The 17,485-nt window shown below is 41.7% G+C and overlaps 1 protein-coding gene across 10 annotated transcripts in view; it reads left to right on the plus strand.

The window, feature by feature from the left end:
- The first annotated feature begins 211 nt into the window (after nt 1–211).
- The window catches only part of LOC103350869 (coiled-coil domain-containing protein 7), an 87,818-nt gene continuing 70,544 nt past the window's right edge, over nt 212–17,485 (plus strand). For 9 of the 10 annotated variants that reach the window (XR_016219270.1, XR_016219269.1, XR_016219272.1 and 6 more), the window contains exons 1-3: nt 212–348; nt 10,637–10,975; nt 12,429–12,521. Coding sequence is in view for 3 of the 10 variants with exons in the window: in XM_089311890.1 (XP_089168016.1) it covers nt 10,691–10,975; nt 12,429–12,521 (378 nt within the window). In the remaining 7 variants the exon portion in view is untranslated. The remainder of the gene's footprint in view (nt 349–10,636; nt 10,976–12,428; nt 12,522–17,485) is intronic. The other variant, XM_089311893.1, reaches the window with a different exon arrangement.

Raw genomic sequence — 17,485 nt, forward strand, 5'->3', positions numbered from 1 at the left:
GCAGAAAGTGAAAAACGAGCGCGCGGCATCCATCCACGCGCCACACACGGTTGTCAAGATTTCCCACGTCTTCCGTGGCGGCTCGCGCATGCGCGGTCGGCGTCTGCGGCGTGCGTCATGGCGCCGGGCGGTGCCGACGTCGGCGTCGTGCGTCTAGGGCGGTGCGGGGGCGGGGCCCTGCGCTCCTGGCTGCGCCCGCGGCGCAGGGGCGGGGCCCTTCCTGCGCCTACGTCAGCGTGTGAAAGGGCGGGGCTGCGTTCCGAAGTGTCGCCGGAAGCCGAGGAGGCGGCCAGTTGCCGCCCTCTGAGGCGAGCGGCCCTCGTTCAGGACTCCCGGCAGCCTCCGCAGGTAGACTGCGAGGCGGGGCGCCGCGGGCGGGGTCTCCTCTGCGACGTGGGGTGGTGTCGCCTCCTCGGGGTAAAGTGTCCCGGCGTCCGTGTCCCTGTTCCCGGTGCGGCTGTGTGACTCCGCCGCCGTAGTGAGGCTGGTGTGCCTGCTTGGCAGCGGCGGTGGCGGGCAAATCGCTTTTTTCCCGACACACCCTGCCAGCCCTGCTGCTGTTGGAAAGGAATAGCAGGTTATTTACCCGGGAAGAGGAAAGACCCCCCCCCCCCCAAACGTGGGGGCGTCGTCGTGGCGGATAGGGACGGATGCTCGGGTAGATCAAGGGTGGTGCGATGGTTACCTCTTGGGATCGCCAGGAGGGTTAAACGAAGCAAAGGTGGAAAACCTTCAAAACGTGGCTTGTGAACGCAAGTAGTCGCTGCGTGGGATAAATTTTGTGAATTTCAGGGGGCACATTGGATCTCTTCCCCCCCACCCTTCTTGCCCACCAAGTGACTGTTACATCCTTTTCTCACTGTCTCCTTGAAGTAGTAGCCCAGGTCTCTTGCCTACTACCATAAACTTTCCCTGTACCCATCTATTTTTTTTTAAGATTTATTTTTATTTATTTCAAAGACAGTTACATAGAGAGGTAGAGACAGAGATCTTCCATCCACTGCTTCACTCCCCAAATGGCCACAACAGCCAGAGCTGAGCTGATCCAAAGCCAGGAGCCAGGAGCTCACTCCGGGTCTCCCACGTAGGTGCAGGGCCCCAAGGACTTGGGCCATCTTCCACTGCTTTCCCATAGCAGAGAGCTGGATGGGAAGTGGAGCAGCTGGGACTAGAACCAGCGTCCAAATGGGACACCAGCACTGCAGGCCAGGGGTTAAACCCACTATAGGGAAGTGCTGGTCCCTCCCACTCCCCATCTTGAAGCGAGTTAGTCCACTTGTATTAACATCTCTTTCTTGGTGTTTGCTCAAGCGTAATATGCCACCATTCCTTTCCTACCAGTTGTACATTCGGCTTTCCATCAGCGTGTGTGTTAGTTTCCTATGGCTGTGGATAACAAAGTAAGGTGAACTTGGTGGCTTCCAAGACATTTGTCCCCCACTCTGTTCTGGAGGCCAGAAGTCCAAGATCAAGATGCTGGTAGGGTTGGTTCCTAGTGGGGTCCCTTAGGGAGAGTGTGTTCTGTGCTCATTCTGTTAGCTTTTGGTGATTGTCGTCAATCCTTAGTGTCCTTTGTAGACTCAGCGCTCCTATCTCTGCCTTTGTCTACACATGGCATTCTTTCCTTTCCTTTGTGTGTGGTTTTTTCTTCACCAGTCATTGGGTTGGGGCCCACTCTAATCCAGTTTGAACTCATCTTAACCCGACTAAATCTGCAAAGACTCTATTTCCATGTAAGGTCACACTATTTCTGTTGTCAGGACTTGAACTTTTTTGGGAAGGACACAATTGGTTTGACCCATAACAGCGTAGGGATTTGTTACTGGTCTCATAAAAAGAACAAAAGAATCTTCCTCTTGATCATATTTCCTCCCTCTAGTAATAAATTATTTTGTACTGTTTTCTTACCAGAATTTCTCCAGGACGATCATATGCATTGTTTCTTCTCTGACAGTTCTTTTTTGAATTTAAGTAAATTAGGCATTCACCTCTAACAATGTATTGAAATGTGTTGCTTTATCTTTCACAAATCACCTGCCTTCACATTGCTAAATCCAGTGGTCAATTCTTAGTCCTTGTTTTAGCTAACCTGGTTTTGAGACAATTCATCACTGGGTCTAATATTTTCTTCTCCTTGCTTTCAATGTATCCCTTCTTGATTGACCTTCTGCCTCACTGCCCACTCTTGAGTCCTGTTGGCTCGTCTTCCTCTCAGACTTAATGCTTTATGTGAAATTTCGTTGCTAATAAAATTTCTTCAGAATTCTGATGCTTTTCAATTGTAAATTGAATTTTTGTTTCTGCATCATTTTTGTTATAACATTAATTTTGCTTAAAGCATTAACTCACAGGGAATGGACACTTGGCCTAGTGGTTAAGACACCTGCATCCCACATTGAAGTACCTCTGTTTAATTCCCAGCTCCTGTTCCTGATTCCAGTTTCCCACCAGCATAGATCCTGGGAGGCAGTGTGATGATTCATGTATTTGAGTCCCCAGCTCTCTGCCTCAGCCCTCAATCACCTCTGGTGTTGCTTGCAATTTGTGGAGTAAACCATTGGGTAGGAATGCTCCCTTGCTCTCTGTCTCTGTCTCTCTCTTTCTTTCTCCTCTCTCTCTTGCTGTTTCTCAAATAAAGTGTGAAAAAGAAGAAGCTGTTCTGGGGCCTGTGCTGTGGCATAGTGGGTAAAGCTAGTGCCTGTGGCACTAGCATCCCATATGGGCGCTAATTCAAGTCCCGGCTGCTCCATTTCCAATTCAGCTCCCTGCTAATTCACCTGGGAAAGCAGCAGAGGATGGCCCAAGTGCTTGGGCCCCTGCACCCATGTGGGAGACCTGGAAGAAGCTCCTGACTCCTTGCTTCCCATCAGCCCAGCTCTAGCCAGTGTGGCCATTTGGGGATTGAGTCAGCGGATGGAAGATATCTCGCTGTCTTTCTCCCTAACTCTGCCTTTCAAATAAATAAGTAAATCTTAAAAGAAAAGAAAAAAAGAAAAAGCTGTTCTTTGTAAAGCCATACAATTCTATTTTTAAAATAAAGAGTTAAGCCACAATTAGAGTAAAAAATTTTAAAATGGATTTTTGGAAAAGTTTATATTTATTTGAAAGGCAGAGAGAGAGAGAGAGATATCTTCCATTTGCTGATTGACTCCCCAGATGCTCTCAATAGGGGCTTCTGGCTTAAGTTCTATACTGTATATATTTATTGTTTTCAACAGTTTCCAAAGAACATTGTCTTCTTTCTTCAAATGAACTTTTAGTGATACTGGCATCAATGTATCTTTCCTAACTCATATTTGGCTACCAACCAATTAAAGATTATTTTTGGCAACTGTTTTTTTGTTTTAAAGATTTATTTATTTATTTGAAAGGCAGAGTTACAGAGAGGAAGAGGCAGAGGCAGAGGCAGAGAGAGAGGTCTTCCATCTGCTGGTTCACTCCCTAGTTGACCACAACAGCCAGAGTTGCGCTGATCCAAACCAGGAGCCAAGAGCGTCTTCCAAAGTCTCCCACGTGGGTGCAGGGGCCCAAGGACTTGGGCCATCTTCTATTGTTTCCCAGGCCATAGCAGAGACGGATAGGAAGTGGAGTAACCGAGACTGAAACCGGCGCCCATAAGGGATACCAGTCCTGCAGGCGGCAGCTTTAACTGTTACGCCACAGCACTGGCCCCGGAGCTGTTTTCAACTAACTGTAGTGTTTTGTTGAAATAATAAAACAGTTGTCTAGTTCTTAGATGTAATAAAAATTTTCAGAATGTTTACAAAGCTGTAAAATGTCAACATTCTCAAAATATACAGTTTTTCTTTTTTAATTTTGTGTTTTAAGTTATACAAATTGAGAAACATAGTGATCCTTCCCACCATATCCTCCCTCCTGCCTGCTCCCACCCTTCTTCCTCCTCCTCCTCCTGTTCCCACTCTTCATTTTTACAAAGATCTACTTTCAGTTTACTTAATGATCATAAGGTGAACCCTACACTAAGTAAAGAATTTAATGAATAGTATGAAGAAAAAAATCACTGTTCTTCAACAGAAGAGACAAGGGCTGTAAACAGTCATCGGATCTCAAAATGTACATGTCACTCCATTACATTATATTTTAGGTACTCTATTAGTTACCCCAGATCAGGGAAAACATATAATGTCTGTCTTTTTGGGACTGGATTATTTCACTAAATGTGATGGTTTCCAGTTCCATTCATTTTGTTGCAAAAGTCATGGTTTCCATTTTTTTTTTTACAGCTGAGTAGTACTCCATAATGCTTACACTGTTTTTCCAAGACATATTAGAGGCTAATCCTCCACCTGTGGCGCTGGCACCCCAGGTTCTAGTCCTGGTTGTGGCACCAGATTCTGTCCTGGTTGCTCCTGTTCCAGTCCAGCTCTCTGCTGGGGCCCGGGAAGGCAGTGGAGGATGGCCCAAGTGCTTGGGCCCTGCACCCGCTTGGGAGACCAGGAGGAAGCACCTGGCTTCTGGCTTCAGATTGGTGCAGCACACCGGCCATAGTAGCCATTTGGGGGCTGAACCAATGGAAGGAAGACCTTTCTCTGTCTCTCTCTCTGTCACTGTCTAACTCTGCCTGTAAAAAAAAAAAAAAAAAAAAAAATCCATATTAGAGGCCTGAATCCCTGCTTACATATCTTTCTTTAAATTTCCTTTTTTTTAAAAAAAATTTTTTTTTTAATTTTTTTTTTTGACAGGCAGAGTGGACAGTGAGAGAGAGAGACAGAGAGAAAGGTCTTCCTTTGCCGCTGGTTCACCCTCCAATGGCCGCCGCGGCCGAGGCTCCGCACTGATCCGATGGCAGGAGCCAGGTGCTTCTCCTGGTCTCCCATGGGGTGCAGGGCCCAAGCACTTGGGCCATCCTCCACTGCACTCCCTGGCCACAGCAGAGAGCTGGCCTGGAAGAGGGACAACCAGGACAGAATCCGGTGCCCCGACTGGGACTAGAACACGGTGTGCCAGCACCGCAAGGCGGAGCATTAGCCTAGTGAGCCATGGCGCCGGCCTTAAATTTCCTTTTTAAAATAAAGATTTGTTTATTTATTTGAAAGGTAGAGTGACAGAGGGAGAGAGAGAAAGAGAGAGAGAATCTTCCATTCTCTAGTTCACTCCCCAAATTGCCACAACAGCCAGGTCTGTGGGAGGCCAAAGCCAGGATCCTGGAATCCCATCCTTGTCTCCTTTATGAGTGACAGGGACCCAAGCACTTGGGCCATCTTCTGCTGTTTTACCAGACTCATTAACAGGGAGCTAGATTGTAAGTGGAACAACTGGACTTAAACTGTCACCCTGATATGAAATGCCAGTGTTGCAAGCAATGGCTTAACCCAGTGGACCACAGTATTGGCCACAATTTTAATTTTTTGTAAATCTCAAAACATATGTATGATTATTTTCCAGCAATATTTTCTATTGATTAAAATCCTATTAAATGTGCAAAAATAGGAATATTTGTAATTCCAAAATCTACAATTATATCTATTATCTGCTTTCCATTGCATTTTGAAAATCCATAATTATAGCAATAATTTTATCTGCTTTCTATGACTCATATAAGGAATTGGAACCAAAATAATTGAGGAATAACTTTTAAAAACCTTACTTAATATTTTATTTATAATAAATATAATTTTTTATTTCATTTTTTATTTTATCCCCTAAAATAGTCTGTTAAATTACTTGATGTTGATGATTGTGTTTTGCATAAATTAATTTTTGCCATCTTTTCTGCCAAATAAAAAATTTCTATTATTAGACTTGAAATTTATTGGGGGTGAGTTTGTTACAGCAGTTGTGATGCTGCTTGATATGCTTGGAGTCCCTGGTTTGAGTTCTACCTCTGCTTCTGATTCCAACTTTCTCCTAATGCACGCCCTGGGGCCAACAGGTAATGGCCCAAGTTCTTGGGTCCCTGCCACTCTGGGGGGAGATCTAGGATGAGTTCTAAAACTCCTGGTTTTGGCCTGACTCAACCCCAGCCTGTTGAAGGCGATTGGGTTGTGAACCAGTAGATAGATCTCTCTCTGTGTCTCTGCCTTTCAGATGAAAAAATGATGTTATTGGCTGATCTTCTCAACACTAAAGGCTATTTTTCTAAAAATCAAATCATTCTTATCATATTATCAACAGATGCTAGCCTATATTAACTAGCAATGTAGGATTGCTAATTATATTCAAATATGTTTTAATACTTGACACTGTCAACGTTCATTTCACCTTATTCATGTTCAAGAATATGATAAATGATGTCAATCTTTTCATTAATTTTTATTCTTCAGCCCTCAAAGAGTGCAGTTTACAGAAAGTATACAATACGTTGAGGAGAAATTATATTAAGAGCTGTTGTCAATTCAATTTTTCCTGTTTTGTAGGTGATAGGCTCTTTCTGAAAGTTTTGAGATATTTATCTGAGGTTCTCGCTTTGAAATGTCTTTAACTATTTTGTTTCCTTTTTGGTATTTTGTGAGCACTTTTGATCTGTGGATTCCACATTTAATTTTGAGACATTTATCTTTATGATTTCTTTATACATTTCCTCCTTCCCATTTTGTTTTTCTTTTCCTCTAGCTCTCCTGTTATCTGGCTATTGGCATTTGGTTAATTCTTCTGCATGTCTTTTAGTGTTTTAATTTCTCATTATCTATTTTTAATCTCTTCTTTTATTCTTTTTGATGATTTCTGATAGAACATCTCAATCTGATTTTCCATTTTCTAACTTCTTCTTCATTGTTATTCTGTGATCAGTTGTTTTATTTAATCTATTTTTGTCATTCCTAATGTTTCTACTTGGGTTTTTTTTTTTTTTTTTTTTTTTTGACAGGCAGAGTGGACAGAGAGACAGAGAGACAGAGAAAGGTCTTCCTTTGCCGCTGGTTCACCCTCCAATGGAGCCGCTGCGGCCAGCGCACTGCGCTGATCCAATGGCAGGAGCCAGGTGCTTCTCCTGGTCTCCCATGGGGTGCAGGGCCCAAGCACTTGGGCCATCCTCCACTGTACTCTCTGGCCACAGCAGAGAGCTGGCCTGGAAGAGGGGCAACTGGGACAGAATCCGGCGCCCTGACCGGAACTAGAACCTGGTGTGCCGGCGCCACAAGGCAGAGGATTAGCCTAGTGAGCCGCGGCGCCGGCCCTACTTGGGTCTTTTTTAAAAAAACCTCTGATATTTGTTTTTTACTAATGTTCTGGGGCTGGTATTGTGACACACTGGGCTATGCTGCTCCTTGTGTCTCCACTATACCATATCGGAGCACTAGTTTGAGTCCCCTGCTGCTCTGCTTCTGATCTAGCTCTCTGCTAATGCGCCTGGGAAAGCAGTGGATAACGGCCCATGTACTTGGCCAGATGGAGTTGCAGGCTCCTGGCTTCTGCCTGGCCCAGCCCCTGCTACTGTGCCATTTGCAGAGTGAACCAGGGAATGGAAGATCTCACTCTCTCTGTTCCTCTTGCTAAGTCTGACTTTCAAATAAATAAATCAATGTTTTTTTTAAAAGAATATATAAGATTCTCTCTGTTTATGTATTTTAAGTCCTTCTATTCTAATGATTCTGCAACTGATACATATTGTTGTGTTTCTTTGTTCATGAGCTGTATCTTTCAGGTGTCGTCCTATTGATCTGTGAGCTTTTATGCCCTTTGGCATTAACTACTCTGGAAACCAATCCGAAAATGATCAAAAGATTGTCTCTAATCTCTGTCCTTCCCAGGAAGTTCAAGTTAAGTGTTTGGATGTATTTGTTTGCTAGGTGGTAGTTGCTTTCTGTGTTCCAGTGTTTGTGTCCCTCTCTCTGCCTTCTCCAAATTCATAGGTACCTAAGATGATGGTTATCAGAAGGTGAGGTCTTTGGGGCAGGGGGCGATTAGATCATAAGGTCAGCAGACTCACAAATGAGACTAATTATTTTATAAAAGAGGCCCAAACAAAGCACCCTTGCTTGTTCCACCCTGGGAGGACAGAGGAAAAAGGCACCATTTATTCAGTGTTTGGACTTTTATCAGATACCGAATCTTTGGATACCTTTTTTTTTTTAATTTGGATTGGTTATTTTGCCTTTTTTTAAAAATTTTATTTAAGGTATACAAATTTCGGGTATTTCATATATATAGAGTTAGGAACATCGTGATGCCTCTCACCTTATCCTCCCTCCTATCTATGCGCCCACCCTTCTTCCTCCTCCCTCTTCTATTCCCATTCTTAATTTTTACAAAGATCTACTTTCAGTGTACTTTTTACTCATAAGAGTACCCCTAAACTAAATAAAGAATTCAACGAATAGGATGAAGAAAAAAAGCACTGTTCCTCAACAGTAGAGAAAAGATGTTAAACAATCATCGAATCTAGTAGTTACCACAGATGAGGGAAAACATGTGGTATCTGTCTTTTTGGGACTGGCTTATTTAACTAAGTATAATGGTTTCTAGTTGCATCCATTTTGTTGCAAAAGACAGGATTTTATTTTATTTTTATTCACTGAGTAGTATTCCATAGTACATATATGTTCCATAATTTCTTTAATCTTTGGATACCTTGATGTAGGATTTCCCAGCCTACAGCACTGTGAGAAATAAATATTTATTAAGTTACCCAGTTTATGGTATTTTGTATGGAAGCCTAAATAGACTAAGATATTAGAGCTGCTGTGACAGAGCACCACAGTGTGGCTTAAAACAGTAGCAGTTGTTCTCTTATTAGCTGGATTGTGAAATCAAGGTATCAACATAACCGTGGCCTGCCTGAAGCCTAAGCTTTCTGGCACATCTTAGCAATCCTTGACATTCCTGGGCTTGTAACTGTATCACTCCAGTCTGGCTTTGATGCTGCATGTCCTTCTTATAGTGACACCAGTCATTGGGTTTAGGACACACCTAATCTAGTTGATATTTTTAAAAAAAAATTTATTTATTTGAAAGACAGAGATACAGAGAGAGGTAGAGACAGAGAGAGGTCTTCCATCCACTGGTTCATTCCCTAGATAACTGCAATGGCCGGAGTTTTCGCTAATCCAAAGCCAGGAGCCAGGAGTTTCTTCTGGGTCTCCCATGTGGATGCAGGGGCCCAAGGACTTGGGCCATCTTCTACTGCTATCCCAGGCCATAGCAGAGAGCTGGATCAGAAGAGGAGCAGCTGGGACTCGAACCAGCACCCATATGGGATGCTTCAGGCCAGGGCTTTAACCCACTGCGCCATAATGCCGGCTTCTTGATCTCATTTTAACTTGATCATATCTGCAAAGGTCATATTGCCAAATAAAGTTCAATCACAGGTGCTGGGGAGTTAGGGCATGAACATACCTTTTTAGGGGACATAGTTTAATGCACAACAATGATAGCAAATAACTGATATTATTATAAGTTTCTCCACTTTACCCAACAATTTCCATGTCTAGGCATATGTGTGTGTGTGTGTGTATATATATATATATGATTTATTTATTTATTTGAAAGGCAGAGTTACAGAGGCAGAGAGAGAAGTCTTCCTTCTGTTGGTTCACTCCCCTAATGGCTACAACAGCTGGAGGTGGGCCCATCCAAAGCCCAGAGCTTCTTCCTGGCCTGCCATGTGGGTACAGGGGCCCAAGCACTTGGGCCATCTTCTGTTGCTTTCCCAGGCACATTAGCAGGGAGCTGGGTGGGAATTGGAGCATCCAGGCCTTGAACCAGCACCCATATGGGGTGTTGGCACTGCAGGCGGTGGCTTTACCCAGGTATATACTTTTAAACTCTTGGGGAAGAGGCATTGTCCTGAGTCTCAATCAGCTTTAGAAGGAGAAAAAGAAATAGAGGATTGAGAGTCTAGGATATACCTAGTTTTTACTTCTTATCCCTGCATAACTTTGTTGCTGCCTTCATAATATACTGTTAGTGTCTTGTGCCAAGGCAACTGCTCCTGTAGAAATAATGATGTGTATTAAGGGCATTGTTGTTAGCTCAACAATGGGGTAAAGTAAGCACAAAATTTAATAGTTTTCCTAAATATATTCTCTCAGTATAGGCCCTGCCTTCTTCCTTTCCCAAATCCCTATCTTAAATTCCGGATACACAAATTGAACCCAGTTAGGGGGTTCTTAGGTTTTCTTACTTTTTCCCCACTTTGTAATTTCTCCAGAGTTAATTTTGAGATTCATCATCTTCATGCTTCCAACATTTAAAATCTGACATCTTCATGTATTCTTCTCCCAGTTATATGAAATTCTGTCAGTCCATAGATTAAAATATTTTTTCATATGACAGCAGATGGTGTATTAAAGAAGCAAAATTTATAACCAAGTAGGCATGTGTTGAAATTTTGACTTTCTAACTTATTGTGTGTCTGTTGAAGGGCACTAACTTCTCTGAATTCAGTTTACTTACATGTAAGATGGGAATAATGATGTATATGAAGGACATAGCTTAAAGATAATGGTACGTACTATATTGGCTGTTAAACTTAGGTTTAAATAACATCCTGATGTAAATTAGATGCTCCAAGAACTGTATTCTATTTTTCTTTAAGCAATTATAACTCAGAAGAGCCAATGTATAATTGTAGCTGCTAAAACATTGGACAATAAAAACAAGTACAGTACATGAATTTAATTAGAACAACGATTTTTGTTGATTAAATGTTGTGAATCTCTAATTTTTTTTTCCACAGGGAGGAATTACTTTTTCCATCCATCTATAATTTGGAAGCTAAGTCATAAATAAAATGAAGCCATCAAAGAATCAATTGGCCACTAATAATGACACATTGCCAAGTGCTTCAGAAGTAACTAATAAGAAACGACAGCTTGATTCACCTTCACCACATCAACCAAAAGAAAAACCTAGTGAAAAATTAGTACATAACAAAATTGAACCAATGGTCTTAAGATCTGATCCACCAACAAATGAATCCCTTGCGCAATATGCTTTGCCTGTTCCATCAAGTAAGACCAAGGAGTTCATAATGAATGATGAAAAGATCAAGGCAGTTACCAAACATCTGGAGATGGTAAGGCACTTGCTGGTCCCTATACTGTGGGATCTCTGGCCACCCACAAGAATTAGTGGTTTTCTGGTGGAATGCACAGGACTCAACATATAGTTATACTGATGGCTGGGATTTATTACGGTTGGCATGTGAAAGAGCTGGAGGAAACCTGGTCCAAGCTTGTAAGAGTCTGTTCTCTTGGGAATCACACATGCCTGATTTCACACATGCCTGAAATAAGTTGTGATAACAAGAGAAATGTCTACTAGGAAAACTTATTAGAAACTCAGTGTTCAAGGTTTTATTGGAGATTATCTAGGTATCCTCTGCCTAACATGAACCAAAGTTCCAGACTCACACAAGGAAAGCAGGTGTTCAGCATGAACCACATTGTACAAACACTGTAGGGACTGTTATTTACTGCTATCAGTGAGTGGTGGGAACCCTCCTATAGCCTAGCTTCTCAGATGCCAGGCTAAGGCCAACCTTGCAAGCAGAACTTGATAAAGGTAAACCTTTCTAGATTTCATGCATGTTTTGTTAACTATTAGTGCACTTCAGAAACATTAGGTCTTAGTATTGAGAAGATTCCCTTTCTCTAACTTCATTTTTCGCAGTAATCCAGAGGTGAATGTAAATCTACTAAATATAAAATGAGAACAATGAAGAAATACAAAAACATAAAAATGAATATAGTTTTTCAGTTTTTCAAAACTCAAGTTTATTCAAAGTGTGAGGAGTAAGCTCAGAGAACTCCTTTTCAAATGTATTGCCTTTGGGGCTAACACTGTGGCATAGTGGGTAAAGTTGCTACCTGCAGTGCTGGCATCCCAAATGGGCACTGGTTTGAGTCCTGGCTGCCTCACTTCTGATCCAGCTCTCTGCTATGGCCTGGGAGAGCATCAGAGATGGCTCAAGTTCTTGGGCCCCTGCACCCGCATGGGAAACCTGGAAGAAGCTCCTGGTTCCTAGCTTCAGATCGGCCCAGCTCTGGCCATTGCGGCCATCTGGGGAGTGAACCAGCAAATGGAAGACCTCTCTGGCTCTCTCTGCCTGCTCTAACTCTGCCTTTCAAATAAGTAAATAAATATTAAAAAATGTATTGCCTTCAAGTCTTCATATTTCTGTTTTTCCTACTCTCAAGAGGAGAATCAAGGCAGTTAGACTATGAGGAGAATACTGTTTAATGCATCAGATATTCATGGGGGTTCCTTTTTAGGTACCTGACAACCCAGAAATGGTTGATTCATGAAGCATCTCCTGGTTGTTAGGGAGCAGGGTCAAGGATTATTGCTCATGGCTTCTTTATAATGGTAGAAAATGAGGTGAAATGTGGAAAATTTAAGTATATGGCATGGGTAGAAGTAACTCAATGCTAAAAATGTCCTGGAATAATTGATTAAATATATTTTCTATTTAATATAATTAATTTTAAAATATGAAAGTATTTAATTTGCTTTGCTTTTTTTCATAGCTTGTTTCTACTTTGGAAGAAACCTATGGACCTCGCACTAAAAAAGGAGAAGAACCAATTGAGAAGTCTGATAATAAAGAATTAAATTTATCTGTAGGTATATGTAACCTTAATCTAGGGACATCAGTGCTTAAAAAGGCTAAGATTTTCTTTTTGAGTCTGTATTTGGCTTTAGAATGAATTCCCTATCCAAGAAAATTTTCCTCTTAGGAAATTTGTAAGTAATACACTGATTTTTTTTCCCATGCTCTACTAATACTTTCTTAAAATTTAAATACAGAATACCCATATCTTGAGCCACCTTTTAATAATAATGCCTCTCCTGTTTAAGTTTTAAGCATGGTCTTGTCCTTTTGGCCTGAAATGTACATTCTGAATCATGTTAAGGAAATATTTTTCTGTTTACAGTAGCTTACTAAATAAGAAAACAAAGGAGGCAGAGAAAGACCGTGAGAGAGAGAGAGAGACAGAGAGAAAGGTCTTCCTTTTCACCCATTTCACCCCCCAAATGGCCACCACGGCTGGCACGCTGCGGCTGGCATGCTGTGCCGATCTGAAGCCAGGAGCCAGGTGCTTCCTCCTGGTCTCCCACACGGGTGCAGGGACCCAAGCACTTGGGCCATCTTCCACTGCCTTCCCGGGCCACAGCAGAGAGCTGGACTGGAAGAGGAGCAACCGGGACAGAATCCGGCACCCCAACCAGGACTAGAACCCAGGGTGCCGGTGCAGCAGGCAGAGGATTGGCCAAGTGAGCCATGGTACTGGCTGGAGGTTATTAAATTTTTTTTTTTTTTTTTTTTTTTTTGACAGGCAGAGTGGACAGTGAGAGAGAGAGACAGAGAGAAAGGTCTTCCTTTTGCCGTTGGTTCACCCTCCAATGGCCGCCGCTGCAGCCGGCGCACCGCGCTGATCCTGGCAGGAGCCAGGAGCCAGGTGCTTTTCCTGGTCTCCCATGGGGTGCAGGGCCCAAGCACCTGGGCCATCCTCCACTGCACTCCCTGGCCATAGCAGAGAGCTGGCCTGGAAGAGGGGCGACCGGGACAGAATCCGGCGCCCCAACCGGGACTAGAACCCGGTGTGCCGGCGCCGCAAGGTGGAGGATTAGCCTATTGAGCCACGGCGCCGGCCCGGAGGTTATTAAATTTTAACAAATGTCTTTGCTGTGTACGTTGAAGTAATGCAGCTGTTAAGGTAACTATAGAGTTCTTCAATCTATCAATGAGTTATTTATTTCTTAATATGTAGCTGTACTTTCAAATATTACATGTAGACTATTTTTTTAAACAGTTCTTTATTTATTTGAATGGCAGTGTTACAGATATAGAGAGGGAGAGACAGAGAGGTCTATTTTTAAAAAAAAAAGATTTATTTATTTGCCAGAGTTACACAGAGAGGAAAGGCAGAGAGAGAGAAAGAGAGAGAGAGGTCTTCCATCCTCTGGTTCACTCCCTAATCGGCTGCAAAGGCTGGAGCTGCGCCGATTCCCAATCTGAAGCCAGGAGCCAGGAGCTTTTTCTGGGTCTCCCATGTGGGTGCAGGGGCCCAGGGACTTGGGCTATCTTCTAGTGCTTTCCCAGGCATAGCAGAGAGCTGGGTTGGAAGTGGAACAGCTGGGTCTCAAACCGGTGCCCATATGGGATGCCAGCGCTTCAGGCCAGGGCATTAACCCGCTGAGTCACAGCGCCAGCCCCAGAGAGAGAGAGAAGTCTTCCATACACTAGTTCACTCCCCAGATGGCCACAGTGGATGGAGCTGGTCCAATCCAAAGCCAGGAGCCAGGAGCTTCTTCCAGGTCTTCCACTGGGTGCGGGAGCCCAAGCACTTGGCCTATCTTCTGCTACCCTCCCTGGCCATAAACAAAGAGCTAGATTGGAAGTGAGTATCTGGGACTCAAACCAGCATCCATATGGGTTGTTGGCACCACACCTTGAGGCTTAACCTACTATGCCACAGTGTCAGCCCTATGTACACTATTCTTTTACTATATAACCAATTTTGTTAATTAGAGGTTGAATTCGGCTTCATGTAATTAAACACCCATGTTGAGCCTTAATCCATAAATATGATATGTCTTTCCATTTTTTAGGGTTTTTTGATATCTTTTATCAGCATTTACAGATTTTCATCATATACTCCTATACATGACTTACTAGATTCATATATGTATTTATAGAAAGCTTTTATTTAATAATTATACATTTCATAAGTACAGCTTTTGGATTATAGCGGTTCTTCCTCCCATACCCGCCCTCCCACCCTCAAAGCATCCCACCTCCTACTCCCTCTCCCGTCCCATTCTTCATTAAGATTTATTTTTAATTATCTTTATATATAGAAGATCCACTCTGTGCTAAGTAAAGATTTCAACTATTTGCACCCACACAGACACACAAAGTATAAAGTACTGTTTGAAGACAAGTTTTACCATTAATTCTCACAGTACAACTCATTAAGGACAGAGGTCCTACATGGGGAGCAAGAGCACAGTGACTCCTGTTGTTTAACAATTGACACTTTTATTTATGATGTCAGTAATCACTGAGGCTCTTGTCATGAGCTGCCAGGGCTATGGAAGCCTCTTGAGTTCACAAACTGATATTATTTAGACAAGGTCATAATCAAAGTGGAAGTTTTCTCCTCTCTTCAGAGAAAAGTACCTCCTTCTTTGATGGCCCCTTCCTTCTACTGGGATCTCACTCACAGAGATCTTTCACGTAAGTCATTTTTTTGCCACAGTCACTTGGCTTTCCATGGCTGAAATGCTCTCATGGGCTTTTTAGCCAGATCTGAATGCCTTAAGGGCTGATTCTGAGGCCAAAGTACTGTTTAGGGCATTTGTTATTCTATGAGTCTGCTGTATGGCCTGCTTCCCATGTGGATTATTCTCTCCTTTTTAATTCTGTCGTTAATTTCTGTTAATTCTGTCTGTTGTTATTAGCAGACACTGGTCTTATTTATGTTATCCCTTTGACACTTAATCCTATCTTTATGATCAGTTATGAACTTAAACTGATCACTTTAACTAGTAAGATGGCATTGGTACCTGCCAACTTAATGAGATTTGGAGTCCCACAGCAAGTTTTTAGTTTTACCCTTGAGGTAAGTCTGAGGGAACGTGTGCCGAACTGTACATCTCCTCCCTCTCTTATTCCCACTTTTATTTTTAACAGGGATCAATTTTCAATTGGATTTAAATACCTAAGAATAATTCTGTGTTAAGTAAAGAGTTCGACCAATGGTATTAAGTAGAAAAAGAAAATACTAAAAAGAATAAAATAAAGAATAAAATAGTAAGCTGTTCTTCAACAGTCAGGACAAGGGCTGATCAAGTCATTGCTTCTCATAGTGTAAGTTTTAATTCTACTAGGTTTATATATTGATACTTCTTTATTGTTTGGTGTGATTGTTAGTGGTATTATGTTTTAAATTTTTTAGTTGTCACATTTGTTATTAGTGTCCAATATGAATACCTTTTGTGTCTTCTTGGCTTGCCATGTTAGCATGGGTTCCAGTATTGTAAAGAATAATAGTGGTGAGAATAGATATCCTTGCCACATTCTGACAGCTACTCCAGATAAGAGTAAAAATGCAATTCCTTGTTTCACCCCACTGACATCATCCTGGCAAAGGAGTTGGAGTGCCACTTTCTAAAGCCATGTAGGTAGTGGAATTTGCTTTCCATTCAATTCTGCTGAGGGGGCAAGGGAAGGACTACTTTCACTGCCAGCTTATTCTTTAGTCCTTCTAACCTATAGAATAGTAACAGAATTTTTCTTGATATTTGGCTCAAACAGGATGGGTGTTGTCAAAAAGCTTTTGTGTTATTCTAAAGATTCCTCTTCATAGTCATTTGGTTTTTCTTAGGGCTTTTCTTCCATCTGTGCTTACTGGTCGGTCCAGGTTGTAGGTTTATCCAGTGCCTCATCCAGCCTTTGCAGATAAACGAAAGAACTCCAGGAACTCATTGACTTGTGCTCATCAAATACTGAGGTCCCTGCCTTTCTCTTTCCACTTTTCAGAATTTCCCTGTTTGTTGTTGTTGCATCTAAGGTATCTTAGTTGTAGGAGCAAGGACTAAAAGAATGGGGCTAATCTGTCATGACAAAAACCAGAGTACAGTTTCAAAAATCTTTGATATAATGCCATGTTCTGAAATGTGCCTGGTCTAATATCAGCTCTCTGGTATTTAGTCGTTGCATGTTATATCTTTAAAACTATTTTTGACATGTATTTACTACGTGTCTGTTTGAAAGAGCGTATAGTTGAGTCTTGCTTTTTTAATCCAGCCTGACAATCTGTCTTTTAATTGGTATGTTTAGTTCATTTACATTTAGTTACACTTCATGTGATATAATTGGTTATAATAAAATGTTAGTGAACTAATGTAAATCAAGCCTACTATCTTCCCATTTGCCTTCCTTTTGTCCCATATGTTCTTTGCTCTTTTGTTCTTTCTTTTCTAATTTTGGGTTTACATATATATATATATATATATATATATGTATGTATGTATATATTTATTTCATTTTACTTTCTTTTTGGTTTTTAGGTATATCTTTTTTATGCTTGCTCTAGAAAACTCAATATATATTTTTCCCTGATCTGGGGTAATTAATAGAGTACCTAAATGTAATGTAATGGAGTGAAATGTACTTTTTGAGATTCGATGACTGTTAGAATCCTGTCTCTTCTGTTGAGGAACAGTGTTTTTTTTCTTTATACTATTTGTTGAATCTTTATTCAGTATAGGGTTAACTATGATCAGTAAGTAAACTGAAAATAGATCTTTATAAAAGTTAAGAGTGGGAATAGGAGAGAGGAGGAAGAGGGTTGGATTGTGGGCAGGAGGGATGGTAGGGTGGGAAGTATCACTATGTGCCTAAATCTGTATATATGAAATACATGAAATTTGTATAACTTAAATAAGATTTTTAAAAAGGAAAACAATAAATTCAATATATATATTAAACTTATCACAGTTTATCTTGAGTTAATATTGTAACATTTCATTTCTAATGTGAGAATCATAGTGATATAATTCCATTAACTCCTATTGT

Source organism: Oryctolagus cuniculus, chromosome 13 (assembly GCF_051225735.1).
Source record: "Oryctolagus cuniculus isolate XC-2025 breed Fujian yellow rabbit chromosome 13, ASM5122573v1, whole genome shotgun sequence".
In the NCBI taxonomy this organism is placed as follows: Eukaryota; Metazoa; Chordata; class Mammalia; order Lagomorpha; family Leporidae; genus Oryctolagus; species Oryctolagus cuniculus.